At 43.0% G+C, this 19,182-nt stretch overlaps 1 protein-coding gene across 2 annotated transcripts in view; it reads left to right on the forward strand.

The window, feature by feature from the left end:
• Positions 1 to 19,182, forward strand: part of LOC140486472 (immunoglobulin superfamily member 5-like) — a 97,023-nt gene that overhangs the window by 51,113 nt on the left and 26,728 nt on the right. For both annotated transcript variants that reach the window (XM_072585688.1, XM_072585689.1), the window contains exon 8: positions 7,417 to 7,478. In XM_072585688.1, the coding sequence (XP_072441789.1) occupies positions 7,417 to 7,478 (62 nt within the window). The remainder of the gene's footprint in view (positions 1 to 7,416; positions 7,479 to 19,182) is intronic.

A 19,182-nucleotide genomic window follows, 5' to 3' on the forward strand; every position in this document is an offset into this window, starting at 1 on the left:
GATGGTTTGCATGGCAGAGTCACGCCAATGGTGTGAGTTCAATTCCCGTACCAGCTAGGGATACCATAAAGGTCCCACCAGCAGATAGAGAAAGCAGGCATGATCTCTGAAGAGCAGAGGTTAAAAAGGATTTAGCACAGGGCTTGAGAATCATGAGAGGTTTTGATAGGGTGAAGCTGTTTCCATTGACAGAAGGTTGGTAACCAGGCAACCACCAGAACGTGAGAATTTTTTAATGCCATGTATTATACTGAATGTCAGAGGTGGAAGGTAGATTCAATAAAGTAAGTTGAACAATAATCGTCACAAGAGACTTGCTGAGGAAGCTTTGCAGGGAAAAAGCAAACCAATGGGAATAATTGGAGGTCTTTGAAAGACCTAGTGCATTCATAGTGTGTTGCAATGGCCTCCTTTTCTGCTGTACTATTCTATGCTATTGCAAAAGAGAATGTAAAGACAGTTCAAATGCAAATTAACAGTACTAGGGTTGTTAAGGGAGTGATGGAGCCAATGAGAAATTAGTATGGAGGTCTAAAGTTGGAGATAGAAGGGACAATTGAAATTTGATATGAGTACTTTGCATTGCTGTTTATCCAAGCTATGGTAAATAAAGAGCATACCTGAATATTTGAGATAAAAACAAGAGGAGGTATGAGGGAGGAAGCAGTATGAAGTAGGTAAGTCTGGATGGGATCCATCCTAGTCTACCAAAGGAAGGCAGAATAGAAATTGCAGAGATCCTGGCCAAAACTTTCTGATCGATTAATGTCAAAAGTCTGGAGGATCAGGAAAGAAGGGGATCAAATACTCAAGAAAGTGAAGAAGAATAAATCAAGAAACTACAGGCTAGACAGTTTAGTAGCAGTATGGGAAAGCTTGTAGAAACAAAATTTGAGAAAGGAGTTAAAATCCACTTTGATGACCATAGCCTAATGCACGAGAAAATTATTGATTTACCAAAGGCAAAATAATGCTTGATTGATTTAGTAGAGTTGACTGATGAAGAGGAGGTGGGTGATAACAGAGGAAGTATTATTGGTAGAAAGTGATGACTGTAGATGCTGGAGATTAGAGTCGAGAGTGTTGCGCTGGAAAAGTACAGCAGGTCAGGCAGCATCTGAGGAGCAAGAAAATTAATGATTCAGGCAAAAGCCCTTCATCAGGAATGAGGCTGGGAGTCTTGGGGTGGAGAGATAAATGGGAGGGGGTGGGGCTGAGAGCAAGGTAGTTGAGAGTGTGATAGATGGAAGTAATGGTGATAGGTTGGAGGGGAGGGTGGAGCCGATAAATAGGAAGGAAGATGGACAGGTAGGACAGGTCATGAGGGCAGAACTGAAATGGGTCCCAAGGCAGGAGAGGCGGGACCCTCCAATCCCAGAGCATCAATGTGTACTTCACCAGTTTCCTCATTTCCCCTCCCCCCACCTTACCCCAATCTTCCAGCTCAGCACCATCCTCATGACCTGTCCTACCTGTCCATCTTCCTTCCCATCTATCCACTCCACCCTCCTCTCCGACCTATCACCTTTACCCCTTCCTCCATCCACCGATTGCACTCTCAGCTACCTTCCCCCCACCCCCACCCCCTCCCATTTATCTCTCCACCCCTGAGGCTCCCAGCCTCATTCCTGATGAAGGGCTTTTGCCTGAAACATCAACTTTCCTGCTCCTTGGATGCTGCCTGATCTATCATTGATAGAAACTATCTTAAGATGTTTAATAAAATACCACGTTTTAGTCTTGTTCACAAAGTTGAAATCCATGGGATAGGAGAGATAATAATGGTACAGGGCACAATTTCAAAGTTTGCTGATGACATAAAACCAAGAAATGTAATAAACTCTCAGGAAGTTATCAGCAGACTTCATGAGCGTGTAGGTAGGCTGGTGGAATGGGTGGACTCTTGGTCAATAAAATTTAATTCCAAAATGTAGGCAATACTTCATTTTGGCAGGCAGACTGAGACGTGGCAACATATGCTATGATTTTAGAGTGGGGATGGGAGAATTATTGCATGAGTGTTTGAAGCTGTCAGAACGGGTGAAAGAAAGCTGTTGATAAAACGCATTGGAATATGAGCTTTATGAAGGGAGGCCGAGGGCAGAATCTTGTGCTGCTCCTGGGAGTGGGAAGCAAGCTGGGCAGTAGAGCCTTAATGTGTGAGAAACCAAAATCAGGAGTGGGGTGAAACGTTGCAATTCAGTCCTTGGAACTTTCAAAGTGTCAGGAAGTGTTTTTGCATGTTTTTGCATGTTTTTGCATCCTTATTAAAAGGCCAGCTTACCTGAATTAAGGTTTCCTTCCTAATTACATTCCTTGCATTTGAACAATATGTGCCTTCCAATGCGCAAGATTTGTGCAGTGTTACTGTACTTGTGGGACTTCAGAGCCATTGCTTTGTCCTCTTTGGTAATGCTCATCTATGGCACGCCACGATTGAAATCGGGTAGCAGTAGCTTAGGTTGCATAGGGCATATGGGGTGACTGAGAGAGGAAAGCTAGAGATTAAGCAGGCTGACCAAGCATTGAAGTGCATCTGACCATGGGAGCCAGGCTGACCAGTGAAATGTAGAAGTGCCAGGAAGTTTAGTAGCAGACATCCGCTCTGAGATCCTGAATGATGCTTCTGGCTTGCAGGGAATGGATGCCTGTTCTGGTGCCCTTTAAATGAGGCACCATGACCTTTGACTCCATAAAGGAATGGTGGGACACCACCTCCAACAGACCCCACCACCAGGGATATATTTCCCTCCCCACCCCTTTCCGCCTTCCGCAAAGACCGTTCCCTCCGTGACTACCTGGTCAGGTCCATGCCCCCCTACAACCCACCTTCCCATCCTGGCACTTTCCCCTGCCACCGCAGGAACTGTAAAACCTGTGTCTACACCTCCTCCCTCACCTCCATCCAAGGCCCTAAAGGAGCCTTCCACATCCATCAAAGTTTTACTTGCACATCCACTAATATCATTTATTGTATCCGTTGCTCCCGATGCGGTCTCCTCTACATTGGGGAGACTGGGCACCTCTTAGCAGAGTGCTTTAGGGAACATCTCCGGGACACCCACACCAATCAACCACACCACCCCGTGGCCCAACATTTCAACTCCCCCTCCCACTCTGCCGAGGACATGGAGGTCCTGGGCCCCCTTCACTACCGCTCCCTCACCACCAGACGCCTGGAGGAAGAACGCCTCATCTTCTGCCTCGGAACACTTCAACCCCAGGGCATCAACATGGACTTCAACAGTTTCCTCATTTCCCCTTCCCCCACCTCACCCTAGTTCTAAACTTCCAGCTCAGTTACTGTCTCCTTGACTTGTCCGACCTGCCTATCTCCTTTTCCACCTATCCAATCCACCCTCTCCTCCCTGACCTATCACCTTCATCCCCTCCCCCACTCACCCATTATACTCTATGCTACTTTCTCCCCACCCCCACCCTCCTCTATCTTATCTCTCCACGCTTCAGGCTCACTGCCTTTATTCCTGATGAAGGGCTTTTGCCCGAAACGTCGATTTCGAAGCTCCTTGGATGCTGCCTGGACTGCTGTGCTCTTCCAGCACCACTAATCCAGAATCTGGTTTCCAGCATCTGCAGTCATTTGTTTTTACCTCATAGGCTTTCTGCCAGCTCCCACCACAGAATATGTGGTCCTCCTTGTGCATGCACATACAATGAGCAGAGAAATGCATAATTGTGAGAAAAGCCAACCTGGACCCAAGGGTCACTTCCCCATCCTCTGCTGGACTTGGCCCTACCAGCAGTTTCAGCCCAGAGAATGCAACCATCTGGAAAGCAGATATTGGACCTGAGCTCATTCTTTGGCACCATACATAAGGACAAATTACAAATTTTTTTTTACATGGTACACAAGAGATTTACTAGAGTTATATTCGAGGTACATTGGAGGTGTCGCGTTTGTTCTCTGTAGAGAAGAGAACGCACAAGGAGATTTATTAGAGACGCTTACAATGTGAAGGGTTTCGATAGAGGGCTGAATTTTACCAAACATAGCTTGGTGTCAATGTTGGGGAGTTGCCTGTAGAGTTTTTCTCTGTGAGTTCTAGTGACTTCTCTTAAGCAATTCTCCACAGCTCACCTCGTTCTATATGTGCCATGTGTCTGTGTCATTGCTCTCACGCTGTTGTGCTCTCTCTAATGGTGGAAAGTACTCCCAGGGCCTTCTGGGATTCCCATCACTGGCAACATAATTAAAAGCCAGACCTATCATTGCAAGGCAAGACCAACCCTTGACATTACATGTAGCGGAAGGGAAATAAAACAAGAAATGCTTCTGAAGGCACATAAGTGACACTGTGACACTTGATTGCAAATTGAATCTCACATTTGTAAATGCACTGTCATTTTACATCATCACCTGTGTGAGTGTCATTGGAATTGCAGCTGCAAGAATCCCATGTTAGAGATCTGTCTAAACCCCAAACACTGAGTATAGTGTAACATCTTATTATTGCTCAGGACAGACTGTAGCCTTCATCCTGACTAATTTGGAAGGACTGCCCCAATTGATGAGAGACTGGATTCCTGACTGATATCTGTGCAACTCCTGACTGACTTACCATTAATCTCTGACTGGTTACACTGGTTCTGCAGCAGTCACTGTGACCCACTCCCTGAACTGTTTCGATATAGAACCTTGGTTCTGACCACCCCAAGGCTGCTTGTCCAAGCATCTGGACTGAGACCAGACACTGCTCTTGGCTGACTATGAAGCAATACTCTGACTGATAACAGTCCCTCTTCACTTGACTAAGGACTCCTCCCCTTAGTCTGTAAGACATAGCTGTTTAGTTGCAGCACATTTAATGTGCTTGCTGTGTCTGCTGCTGGCATATGGTGTAAGTGTGACATTGCTATGGCATGATGCCATACTGCAACATATTCAATCCCATGATAGATCACTGCTGGCAGGCATGACATGCTGGCTGGCTTTGTGTCTGTGCTAAAAGACAAATCAGGACAGAAGCACGTTAGGTTCTGAATGAGAAGACATGATACAAAAAGGTAAGGCAAGGCAGGGCAGAGACACTGTGAACTTTCAAGTAGGTGTAAGGTGAGTGAATGCTAAAAATGCAAACAAACAGTTTTCAGATGCAAAATCAGAAAGCGATGGAAGAACTCAACAGGTCAGGCAGGATCACAAGACTAAAATAAAACAAAGAGCTGTGGAGGCTAGAAATTTGAGACAAAATCAGAAATTGCTGGAGAAACTCAGTGGTATCTGTGGAGAGAAAATCTTTACTTCCCTGAGTTTCTCCATCACGTTCTCATTTTGTTTTGGATTTCTAGCACTCACAGTTTATTTTGGTCTTGGGATGCACCCTGTTCCAACACATGAGATGGGTCCTTGTCAGTGGCCTGGCAGCAGCATTTCAATGAAAGGTGTCATAGAGTCACAGAGTTATAGAGATGTACGGCATGGAAACAGACCCTTCAGTCTAATTCATCCATGCTGACCAGATGTCTTAAACTAACCTAATCCCATTTGTCAGCATTTATCCCATATCCCTCTAAACGCTTCTTTTCATGTACCTCTTGAGATGGCTTTTAAATGTTGTAATTGTATCAGCCTCTACCATGTCCTCTGGCAGATCGTTCCATTCACGCATCACCCTCTGCAAGAAAAGGTAACCCCTCAGGTCCCTTTTAAATCTTTCCCCTCTCACCTTAAACCTATGTTTTCTAGTTTTGGACTCCCCTATCCTGGGAAAAAGACCTTGTCTATTTACCCTATTCATGCCCATCATGTTTTTAGAAACCTCTATATGGTCACCCTTCAGCCTCTGATGCTCCAGGGATAAAAGCCGCAGCCTGATCAGCCTATCCCTCTAGCTCAAACCTTCCATTTCCGACAACATACTTGTAAATCTTTTCTGAACCCTTTCAAATTTAACATCTTTTCTATACCTGGGAGACCAAAATTGAACACAGTATTCTAAAAGTGTCCTGTACAGTTGCAACATGACTTCCCAACTCCTATACTCATTGTACTGACTAATGAAGACAAGCATATCAAATGCCTTCTTCACCATGATGCTTACCTGTGTTTCCACTTTCATGTACTGTGCACCAGTAGCTTTAGGTCTCTTTGTTTGGCAACACTCCCCAGGGCCCGAGCAATGACTGTATAAGTCTGCTCTGGTTTGTACACAATTTCTAAATTAAACTCCATCTGCCACTCCTCTGCTCATTAGTCCATCTGTTCAAGGTCTCGTACTCTGAGATAACCTTCTTCACTGCCCTCCAAAGTTCAGTTTTGAGGTACAGCCACCAGGTACCTGTTTTGTCTTTCATATCAAGAACTGTCACCATCTTGTTTCTGTCTGCTGCATGGGAGAGCAGCAAAGTACGTATAAGTGAGGTGAGGGCATAGCATAATAGTGAGATTTTAATGGACGCAAATAGGCCTCTCACCCTTCACAAATGAGATTCTCATCTTGCCGTTCAAATCTCAAGAGGAAAATCGGACCCTTTTTCTTTGATATTTGGAAACTTCTTTATTTGATCTTTCCCAACCAACCAATTCATCATGCAGCAATTCAGCAAGGTGAGACTATTTCCAAAGGATGAAATGGGTTAGCTCGAATCCGTTGGCTAGTTTGCGATAATGGGTGGTGCCAACTGCGTAGGGTTCAGTTCCTACATTGGTTGAGGTCACCATGCAGGACTCTCCTTCTCAATTCTCTCCTCACCTGAGGTGTGATGATTCATAGGTTAAACCACCACCAGTTGTCTCTCTCTCTCTCTAATGAAAAAGTCAGACTGTAGGAATTCTATCTTTTTACTAAGCAAAGGGCAGAATGTATTGCCATAAGGACAAAACCTTCTTTTTAACTTCATTGGTTCAGATTTGGAATTCATTGCCTGATGGAGTGATGTATGCACATCCTACTGCAGAAGAAAGTTGCATAAATATTAATAGGAGAAAAAAATGCTGAAATGTGAGACATGAATGGGGTAGTGGAACTAAATGGATTTCAGTTTGAAAACACTGGTGTGGATTTTAGGCACCAAATAATCTTTATCTGTGTTGTACCATTATATGATTTCAAGATTTCTTTTGATTTTTATTGGAATTGGCCCCACAAAGAGACTGCTTTCAGAGCTATCATTTGCTCAGGTTTAGCACTGATTTGCCTTCCTACCCTCTCTCAACGGTATTATGTAATACTAGATAGAAACACATCATTGGAAGAAAAAGCTTAATAAAAGGTTTGGCTGTAAAAAGCACTTTGCACATTTCCAATTAAGATGCAGATGCTGAAATACTCAATGATAGTCAAATTATATTTTTGAGCTAAGTTATATGGTGAATAAAATGCAGCTTGTTAACATTGATTTTGAATGTAATGTCATCTAATTTAATGTTGCTCATCGTACTTGTTTCTTCTTCAGCTGTTCCTGCAACTAGCCAGACAAACTCACAGAATGAGAATGCAAACATACATACCATAAAGGTAAGCACAATTCATTTCATTAACATTAACATCCCAACCATACAAACATCTAAAGTGTAAACTAAATCAGATGTGATGAGGGTTTCTTTAGGCTGTTCAACTTGTCTGATTTTTGGAATAATAACAGGAAACTAAATCTTGACACGTATCCTAAGAACTTGATGATCAATGTTATTATTATTGCTGACATTTTGTTTTAATAGCTCATGGAATGTGGCATCATTGGCCCAGCCAGCCCATTTTCCATCCCTAACTACTCTTAAACTGAGTGGCTTGCTAGGGCATTTCAGAGAACACTTAAGCATCACATATGACTGCAGGCTGGACTCACATGTTTGCCAAACCAGGTAAAGACAACTGTCCTAATGAAGGGTCCTGCCTGAAACATCGACTCTTATGTTCCTCTGCTGCTTGACCTGCTGTGCTTTTTCCACCTCCACACTTTATTGACTCTGACTTTTCAGCATCTGCAGTCCTATTATCTCAAAGGAAAAAAAAAGAGATTTCCTTGCCTAAAAGAAATTAGTGAACTGGATGGGTTTATTTTTCACAACCATCAAAAGTGGTCACATGGCCACCATTTTTAAAAATCAGATTGACATTTCATCATCTCCAGTGGTGCAATTTGAACTCATGTCCTCAGAACATTAGTGTGGATTTTGGATTACTTGTTCAGTGATGTCAGCACTATGACACTCCTACCCAATAAATCAGCAGCATTGTTGATCAACAGCAACAGGATTAGCATTCAGCAGAAACTGAAGTAGACCAGCAAGAACAGGTCAAAGGCAAGAGCTTCTGCTGTTCGTAACTCACTTCTTGTTTCCCGAGTGCCTGTCCATCATTGTTAAGGGAGTCAAGATTACAGCGGTGCTGGAAAAGCACTGCCGGTCAGGCAGCATCCTGATGAAGGGCTTTTGCCCGAAACGTCGATTTTCCTGTTATTTGGATGCTGCCTGACCGACTGTGCTTTTCCAGCACCATTCTAATCATGATTCTGATCTCCAGCATTTGTAGTCCTCACTTTCGCTATCATTGATAAGGCACAAGCCAGGAGTGTGTTGGAATACTCACTACTTGCCTGGATGTGTTCAATCTCAACAAGGCTCAAGAATCTTCGCACCATCAGGATAAAGTAGCTGGGACATTATCCAACCCCTGCAATATTCATTTCCCTTCACCACTGGTGCACAGTGGCAGTCATACCTGATGCACTGCACCAACTCACCAATAGCACCTTCCAAACCTGTGACTGACAGGGGCAGAAATTGCATGGAGGCAGCCCACCTGCAAGTTCCCTTCCAAGCCACACACCGTATTAACTTGGAACAATATCGACATTCGAGCACTGTGGCTGGATCAAAATCTTGGAATCATCTTCCTAGCAACACGGTGGGTGCCACTTAGTTGGCAAGGGCTGCAGTGGTTCAAGAAGGCATTGCAGCACCACCATCTCCACTGCACTTAATGATGGATAATAACAACTGAGCCAGTGACATCCTAATACATGAATAATACAAAAACTGCTTTAATACATCAGTGGCTAGGAGCTGGAACACATTGCATGTCAGAGTGTGGTGGAGACAGATTGCATCATGGCTTCTTCAAAGGAACAGGTTAGTTATATGAATGGAAACTCATTACAAAACAGGGTAGGGATGTGAGATGTGCTGAGTTGCTCTAGTGAAACCCAAACTGAGTGTCAGTGAGCTGACCATTCCCTGATAAGTTGTGCTTGATAACATTCTTGACATTCCTTTCCATCGCTTAGGGTCATAGAGTCATAGAGATGTACAGCATGGAAACAAACCCTTCGGTCCAACCTGTCCATGCCAACCAGATATCCCAACCCAATCTAGTCCCACCTGCCAGCACCCAGCCCATATCCCTCCAAACCATTCCTATTCATATAACCATCCACATGCCTCTTAAATGTTGCAATTGTACCAGCCTCCTCCACTTCCTCTGGCAGCTCATTCCATACACGTACTATCCTCTGCGTGAAAAAGTTGCCCCTTAGATCTCTTTTATATCTTTCCCCTCACACCCTAAACCTATGCCCTCTAGTTCTGGACTCCCTGACCCCAGGGAAAAGACTTTGTCTATTTATCCTATCCATGCCCCTCATAATTTTTTAAACCTTTATAAGACCACCCCTCAGCTTCCGACGCTCCAGGGAAAACAGCCCCAGCCTGGTCAGCCTCTCCCTGTAGCTCAGATCCTCCAACCCTGTCAACATCCTTGTAATTCTTTTCTGAACCCTTTCAAATTTCACAACATCTTTCCGATTTCCCACGCACGAAGCCATGTTGACTATCCCTAATCAGTCCTTGCCTTTCCAAATACATGTACATCCTGTCCCTCAGGATTCCCTCCACCACTGAGGTCAGGCTCACCGGGGTCTATAGTTCCCTGGCTTGTCTTTACCGCCCTTCTTAAACAGTGGCACTATGTTTGCCAATCTCCAGTCTTCTGGCACCTCACCTGTGACTATCGATGATACAAATATCTCAGCAAGAGGCCCAGCAATCACTTCCCTAGCTTCCCACAGAGTTCTCGGGTACACCTCCCACTTTGCTGATGATCAATGGCAGAGCAATAGGGCAATATTTGTCCCGGTTAAATTTGTCCTGATTTGTCCTTTTTGTACAATTCCATCACTGCTGATCATCCACAGAACCTCATGGATGCCCACTTTTGAGGCATGACCTATTTTGCATGGTGGAATATATCTTCAATTAGTACTCCTTGGTCTTGTTGCCTTGAATGGGAATAGTATCTATATATTTTAGATACCTCATTTATTACAATTAATTGTGTAAAGTGCTTAAGATGTGTCAGTCTGCAAGTATAAATAGAAAAACTATTGCTTATTAAGTTATAAATCAATTTTTAAAGTGAAAATAGGGATTTAATGACAGATAGACAGCACAAGCATTTGATTGAATTGTTGGAAGTCAATTTTTGGAAAATCAAATGAATCTTTCTGAGGACCAAAGACTGAACTGGTTGAAGAGAAAGAATTAAATCAAAATGGGATCGATTTTTCTACCTGGTTCAAGCTGGGACTCCAAGTGGACTGCGAGAGTGCTAACCTCCTTCCCCAAGGGCCTCACTTCGTTCTTTCTCTATAAATTTCTTCATTGCTCAACCCACCTTTATCAAAATGTCAAATCAGTTCAGGTAGCAAAGCAAGAGGGTCATTAATGGGGTTATTTTATCATCTTTCTCACAGGAGCTACACTATTGAACAAAGTATGTATGACGAAGAAATGAGATGTATAAAAAGGTGCTTCAATAATCTAGGAGATTATAATCTTCACATAGATTAGTTGAATCAAATTGGCAACAGCAATTTAGAGAATGTGTTGATAGAATATATTAGGGACAGCTTCTTGGAACAGTATGTTTTGGCTGCAACCAGGGAACTACCTTAGAGCTGGTAATATGCAATGAGATTGGATTGGGTTGGAGGATCTGAGCTATGGGGAGAGGCTGAACAGGCTGGGGCTGTTTTCCCTGGAGCGTGGAGGTTTATAGAGGTTTACAAAATTATGAGGGGTATGGATAGGGTAAATAGGCAAAGTCTTTTCCCTGGGGTGGGGGAGTCCAGAACTAGAGGGCATAGGTTTAGGGTGAGAGGGGAAAGATATAAAAGAGACCTAAGGGGAAACTTTTTCACACAGAGAGTGGTATGTGTATGGAATGAGCTGCCAGAGGAAGTGGTGGAGGCTGGTACAACTGCAACATTTAAGAGGCATTTGGATGGGTATATGAATAGGAAGAGTTTGGAGGGATATGGGCCGGGTGCTGGCAGGTGGGACTAGATTGTGTTGGGATATCTGGTCGGCATGGACGGGTTGGACCGAAGGGTCTGATTCCGTGCTGTACTTCTTTATGACTCTATGACTCTAGTTAAAGATTTTATGGTAAATTTCTCCACCTTGGGAGTGGTGACCCTGTGGAATTCTCTACCAACAAAAGTAGCAGAAGCCTAAACATTGAATGCTTTCAAGAAGGAGTTAGATATAGTCCTTAGGGATAAAGGGATTAAAAGATATAAGGAGAAAGTGGAACAGGGTACTGAGTTGGATGATCAGCCATGATCACATTGAATGGTGGAGCAGGCTGAAAAGGTTGAATGACCTACTATTTTAAATGTTTCTAAAGGATCCTTTTGGTAAAAGTGATCATAACATGATGGGATACCCCATTCATTTTGAGGGTGAGAAATGTGGGTTTGGAACTCGTGTTTTCAACTTAAATGGGGGCATGAAAATAGAGTTGGCTAAAGTGCATCTGAAAATAGATTAAAAGATGAAATGGGAAAGAACTTATGATCTTGGGATGGTATGTTAGAGCGTATAGAGGATAGATTGATTTGCTAATGGGAAGTAGATGTTTAGGATAAGCGAAGTTTTTTCAGGCTGAGAGAAAGTGAGGACTGCAGATTCTGGAGATCAGAGTTGGAGAGTGTGGCATTGGAAAAGCCCAGCAGGTCAGGCAGCATCCGAGGAGCAGGAGAGTCAATGTTTTGGGCCTAAGCCTTTCATCAGGAATGTGTCAATTTTCAGGATGATAACTGTAACTAATGGGATATTCCAAGGATCAGTACTTGGGCTTCAACTATTCACTATCTGCATTATTGACTATTATTGAAGCGACATGGACCAACAGTATTGTAGCCAAATTTGTTCATGATACAAGATAGGTAGGAAATCAAATTGTGAAGAGAAGAAACAGTTTGCAAAGGATGATAAAGAATTTAAGAGGGTGGCCAAAAATCTGGCAGATGGGGTGTAATACAAGATAATATAAAATTGTCCACTTTGGTAGGAAAAATAGCAACATGAAATGCAAATTAATTGGAGAGAGACTACAGTTTGTTGAAGTACAGAGGGATCTGATGCCCTTGTATGTGAAACAAATGGTTAACATGCAGGTACAGCATGCTGGTACAGATTAGGAAGGTAAATGGAACGTTGGCCTTTATTATGAAGTGGATGGAATATAAAAGTAAAGATGTTGAGGTTGTACAGGTCATTGGTGAGGCCTCTTCTGGAATATTGTGTCCAGTTCTGATCGCTCAATCATAGTAAGAATACAATTAAGCTGGAGAGGGATCAGAAGAGATTCACCGGGTTGTTGCTGGGTATGGAAAGTTTCAGTTATAAAGTAAGTACTTTTTTCGCTGCGTAGAAGGTTGTCAGGCGACTTGGTAGAAGTTTATAAAATAATGAAAGGCATAGATAGAGTTAGTGGTAGTTGTCTTTTCCCTCGGATGGAGTATTTCAAGACAAGAGGGCACTTTTTCAAGGTGAGAGGAGAGAGATTTTGAAAAGACATCAGGGTCAAATATTTTATACAGTGGGTGATTAGTATGTGGAATAAACTTCCTGAAGAAGTGGTGGATGTAGATGCAATTACAATATTTCAAAGACATTTGAATGGATTCATGAATAGGAATGGTTTGGAGAGATATGAGCCAGGAGCAGACAGGTAGGACTGGTTTAGTCTGGGATTATATTCAGCATGGATTGGCTGGACTGAAGGGTCTGTTTCTGTGCTGTATGAGTCTCTGATTTTATGCCTTGCTACAGTTGTACAGGATGTTGGTGAGACCACTACTGGAACACAGTGTTCAGCTACTGTTTCCTTACTTACTGGGGGATATACAGCATGTAGATTGAATCGGGCTCAATGGGCTGAATAGTTACTCCTGTAACTATTCCTTCTGATCTCCAATTATATACACTTCTCCAATTCTGCCTACTTACCTAGCTCTGTTGATAAATGCTCAGTTTCCAGCTGCCTTGCTCCATAGCTCTATAATTGCCTTCCTATGTCTCTCCACCTCCTTAAATCCCCTCAGTGGAGGTTAGTCTTCTACCTAAGCTCCCAGAGGTAAAGATTTAGCTCCTCAAACTTGGACAAAATTCAATTGCTGGTGTTAAATTTAATGGAGCTGAAAGCGCTCTACCTACAAATGTTTGAAGTGTAATATTACCCTGACTTATAGTGAGGCCTGATGAATACTCGCACTTATAAAACTGACATGCTAATTCATTACTGAGAGTTGTGGAGCAGCTTCACTTGTAGAGTAATTCATCAGATCTACTGCTGTCCATGACTTGCGTTGTAGATTGCAAAATTCCTCTGTGACACTCAGTATAGATCCTAGCTGCTGACACAGCGGTGACATGTAGATTAGTTGGCTTTGAATTTCCTCTGTTGCTGAACGTCATCAAGTCTACACTTATCGCCTTCATAAAAAGAAAGACAAAACTCAGCAAACAACAATTGCATTTCTTTAGTACCTATTGTGCTTAGTAGAACATCCCAAGGGGCTTCAAGTATTTTCTAATAATATTTGACACATCAGCCACACAAGACGGTATTAGGACAGATGCCGAAGGCTGGGCCAAAGAGACAAGAACCTAGGAGTGAATTAAAAGAGGAAAAAGGAGGAAGGATTTCAGAGCTTGGGCTGTTGTCAGCTGAAGACATGGCTGCCAAAGAGTGAGATCAAATTCAGTGAGACCAGAATTAGAGAAGGGCAGACACCGTGAAGTACTGTTAGGCTGGAGAAGATTACAGATTTAACAACAAGAATGAGAATTTTAAAATTGAGGCTTTCCTTGACTGGGAGCTAGTTCACATCAGCAGATACTGGAGAGATGTGGAATTTGATGTGAACTATAACAGGTGGCACCTTTGGATGACCTCAGATTTCAGGATGGCAGTGTATGGGAAGCTATGGTATAGTCAAGTCTAGACGGAACAAAGCTATAGATGAGGACTTCAGTGGAAGATGAGCTGAGGCTATGAGAAGACAAAGATTATTGGGGTAAATGGGCAAACGGAGCTGAGGACACAATCAGGTCAGCCATGATCTCAGAGAGAAGGCTCAAGGGGCCAATGTCCTACTCCTCTTCCTAATTTGTATGTTCCTACATCAATATGTTGGATGTGGCAGTAGTTTTCAGGAATGGAAGCGTGAAGAACTGTTTTTAGTTTAAGGAGATGAACGATGATAGCGGATTTAAAGGGGAGTGGGTAGTCAGTGGAAAAGAGAAACCTGTTCACTATATTAGCCGACATGTGTAGCAGGAAGGGGAGTGAGGTGGTCAGCTGTTCAGCAAGCGCAGGATAAAGACTTGCATTAATGTGGTGTCCTTCATGACCTCAAATTGTCTCAAAGTGCTTTATGGAAAATGATGCATTCTTGACATGGCTCTAACACCTCTGGGGCAATTAAGGATGAACAATAAATGCTGGCTTTGCTCTTATCCCAACAACAAATCACAACAATGTCAAAAACAGCAATTAATCTGTACAGACCAACCTTCCACAAGCGGCAATGCAATATCATCAGAAATCTGCTTTGGTGATGTTGATTATGGGATAAATATTGATTTTGATACTGGGGAGAACACCTCTGCCTTCTTAAAGTTGCACCCTGGAATCTTTCATGCCCACCCTAGAGGCCGAAATAGGCCTCGATTGAACTTCTAACCCAAAAGACCTCCAGCAGTGCAACGCTCCCTTAGCCCTGCTTTAGGCTGGTGGCCTGGATATTGTATTCAAATCTCTGGAGGGCCCGAGACGGAGAGGAGATCACAATCACCGAACCAGTGCTGTCAGTTTACCTTGTATAGTAGGGTTTTATATGTGTCCATGTTGCAAGGTTTTCATATTACATCAATACGAAGTCAGCACTATAACTACACAATAAAGCTGCAAAAATATCACTGAATCGATCCTGGCTGCTGCAAATGCTCCTGCAACTTCCATTTGGTCCAGAAACCAATTCAGAAATGGTTCCAACATCAACACCTTTTGAAATATTTATTTACTTTCTGTAAAGCGTCTCCCCACCTTACCTAAGATAATTGTGACACCTTGTAGGGATAATCCTCCCTAATGTTGGATGTTGAAAATCCAACATGGCTGCCAAAGAGTGAGATCAAAATCAGTGAAGCAAGAATTAGAGAAGGGCAGATACTATGAAGGACTATTAGGCTGGAGAAGATTACAGATTTAACAACAAGAATGAGAATTTTAAAATTGAGGCTTTCCTTGACTGGGAGCCAGTTCACATCAGCAGATACTGGAGAGATGTGGAATTTGATGTGAGCTACAACAGGTGGCACCTTTGGATGACCTAAGATTTCTAGACGGCAGTATATGGAAGGCTATGGCATAGGCAAGCCTAGATGGAACAAAGCCATGGATGAGGACTTCAGTGGAAGATGCGCTGAGGCTATTAGGGATAAAGTTCCCTAATGTTAGATGTTGAATATCCAACATGATTGCCAAAGAGTGAGATCAAAATCAGTGAGGCCGGAATTAAAGAAGGGCAGATACTGTGGAGGACTGTTAGGTTGCAGAAGATTATAGATTTAACAAGAAAAATGCGATTGTGTTTAGTGATAGTGATCTCCTCTCCATCTCTAGCCCTCCAGAAATTTGAATACAATATCCAGGCCACCAGCCCAAAGCAGGGCTGAGGGAGCGTTGCACTGCTGTAGGCCTTTTGGGTCAGAAGTTCAATCAAGGCCCTTTTTGCCCTCTAGAGTGGGCATGAAAAATTCCAGTGTGCAACTTTAACAAAAGCAGAGGTGTTCTCCCTAATATCAAAATCAATATCCCATAATCAACATCACCAAAGCAGATGCTTTGATGATATCACATTGCTGCTTGTGGAAATGTTGGATATTCTCCGGTGTCTCCCAAAACTGGTCAGTAACTCGTGTGTGAGCTGTGGCTTGATTTTCCTGCCTGGTATTGCTTGGATTTTGGTGATACTCTATGTGAATCTGAAAATGACGTTGAATGGTCTCCTCTGTGGCTCAAATGGGAAGCTCTGATGTGACCAGCTCAAAGCCTCCTAGGTGCTCAGGTTAAAGTTGTGTTTGGTTGCTTTTCCGTTTTGGCTTTTGTCTGAGGAGGGGAAATGAGATGAGGATATTTGTGAACTGGACAACTGTGGGAATGTTGCAGTCAATCCTGTTGCTTTCCAGCCAAGGTGACTCTTCCCGCAAAGGGCCAGTTGGAACCCTGTTTGATGTTTCTCTCCACCAAAACCTTTGGTGACAGAGGCGACTGATGCTGATACTGAGAAACACTGGCCCAGCACAGTGCAAGAAAGGGTTTCCTGGTCTTTAAGTTTTAATCCATCTCCCTTTGGTCTTTCCATTTTGACAGAATGGTATCTGTCCCTCCCTGCCCCGTGAATGAGTTCCATTAGAAATCCTGGGGAGAGAAGGCAGGGTCTCCTTCCTGTGAGGGAAAATGGGCTTTCCATTGAAGAGGTAAGGGCAGGAATTTCCTGATGGGTGAACACTGGAAAAGGAGGGCAAGAGGGAGAGAGATAGACAGACACAAACGGTGGGAAAGAGAAGTGTAAGGGGCAAGCACAAGTTGGGAGAGATACAGTAGGGACGTAAGAGAAAAACATTAAAGGGAGGGAGGGAGATCACATGTCAGAATGTTATGTACAGAACAGATTGATTATCTGAATGACATGGACCGAGAGTATTTTGTTCAGATTACCTATTGATTGGATAACTGATCTGATTGTAAACAAAGGAAGCCATTCTGAGCATAATTACATAAAAAAGCATGTTTACAGAGTTTTTATTTCATTCGATCGATAAAATATGTACAAACATTGGATATTGCTTAAAAATTCATGATATTTTACAAATAAAATTTTTGCCTCGAGTTTGACTGAAGTCTGTGTAATGTTTCACAGACATTTTCCTCAATTTTATCCCATTCCACAACAGCAGCCAGCAACCTTCCGTTCAGTGTTGTCCCGCCATCCAGACTAACCAAGTGTTGTCCCTCCCTCCTCAGTGACTGCTGAGCCCTTAGAGAGAGAGAGAGAGAGAGAGAGAGAGGCATAAACTACAGGGAGGGACATGAGAGGGAGGAATATTTTTTCGCTGACTTCAGTTTCCATTCTCTCATCAATTTCTTTTAAGGGGGTAATGTTTTCCTCGTGTTTCTTCCCGTCAAGTCTTCCTCCTGTTTATTTTCACCTCATCTTCCGCCTCAGAACACTTCAACCTCAGGGCATCAATGTGGACTTCACCAGTTTCCTCATTTCCCCTCCCCCCACCTTAGCTCAGCTCCAACCTTCCAGCTCAGCACTTTCCCCATGACTTGTCCTACCCGCCGATCTCCCTTCCCACCTATCCACTCCACCCTCCGCTCTGACCTATCACCTCCATCCCCACCCCATTCACCTATTGCACTCTTTGTTACTTTCTCCCCCACCCCCCCCCCCCCTCCCCTCCATTTATCTCTCCACACTGAAGGCTTCCTGCCTCTATTCCTGGTGAAGGACTTTTGCCCAAAATGTCGATTTTCCTGCTCCTCAGATGCTGCCTGACCTGTTATGCTTTTCCAGCGCCACTCTGATCTAAACTCTGGTTTCCAGCATCTGTAGTCCTCACTTTTACCTATTTTCATGTGTGCTGACTCACTACGATTCCCTCTCCCCGGTCAAAACAAAAGTTTCATTAAATTTTTTTGTCAGCTGAAAGATATTGAACTACGTTTTGTTTGGAAAATAATGCGTCATCATGGGATAACAGGAAGAAAAAGCAATGGAAATGACTTAATTTTCTGGAGAATGAGCTAAGGAAAAAAATTGTTGGGTTTGCAAAATGGAGCGAGTTCAACATTGAGAGGGAATCTTGCTATTAGAGTGCACATGTGTTGTTCTTGCGTGTCCACAGTCACAACCCTTTGTCCTCAGGAAAATAATTATCAGAGAGCTTTTTATAAAAAAGTGTAAGTCTTAACTCTAACATCATATCTCGAGTATATATTTGAAGTTAATTATTTATTAAAGCATACTTGCATCTAATGCTCCTGTTCAAATTTACAAAATGATGCATTAAATGGACGAGGAATAGAATTTTCCTACTTCAGTTGAAATGCATGCAGGGATCTTGAAATCTTGTTTGGTTAATCCGAAAGTCTGATAATTGATGTTTGGATAACCGAGATTGTTCTGTAATGTTATTGTATACTATATTTTGTTCCTGGGAGTCAGGCATCTTTGATACTCCTCTCTGTACACAACCCCATTGCCCTGAAGCTTTGTTTCAGTCATGGTGTGTGGGAGTCAGTGATTAATTATGTTTGACTCGATCTTTATTGTTTTTATAACTTGTAAATTGTAAAGCAAAATGTCATATAATAGCATGGAAACTTGAGTTAGAAAGTTACTTGCATTGATCATTGTGTCGAATGGTGATAAATACTTGGAGTTTCATCTGTCATTATTACTGAGGAACTATCACAGGAATAGCTTTCTTTTAGGCATCACTTTTAGAATCATAGAATTATACAGTAAGGAAACAAACCCTTAGGTCCAACTTGCCCATGCCAAACAGATATCCAAAGCTGATCTAGTCCCATTTACCAGCATTTGGCCAATATCGCTCTAAACTCCCTTCAGTATTGATTGTAACAAGGTCAACCAAGGGGGCCTTATAGAATGTGAGTTCTGTGATTGGGGCTGTTAATCATGTCCAATCAGGGAGTCCTGGCTGATAATATAAGCAGGAGTGTCAGAGGTTCTGTTCACTCTGAGAGATGGCTCTGAGGGAGCTGGATCAGTGTCAAGGACTTTCCAAATAGAGGGTGAGTTGGTGATGGGTTACCAGCCTCAGTGGTGTTATTTCAC

This window comes from Chiloscyllium punctatum, chromosome 15, assembly GCF_047496795.1.
Source record: "Chiloscyllium punctatum isolate Juve2018m chromosome 15, sChiPun1.3, whole genome shotgun sequence".
Classification (NCBI taxonomy): domain Eukaryota; kingdom Metazoa; phylum Chordata; class Chondrichthyes; order Orectolobiformes; family Hemiscylliidae; genus Chiloscyllium; species Chiloscyllium punctatum.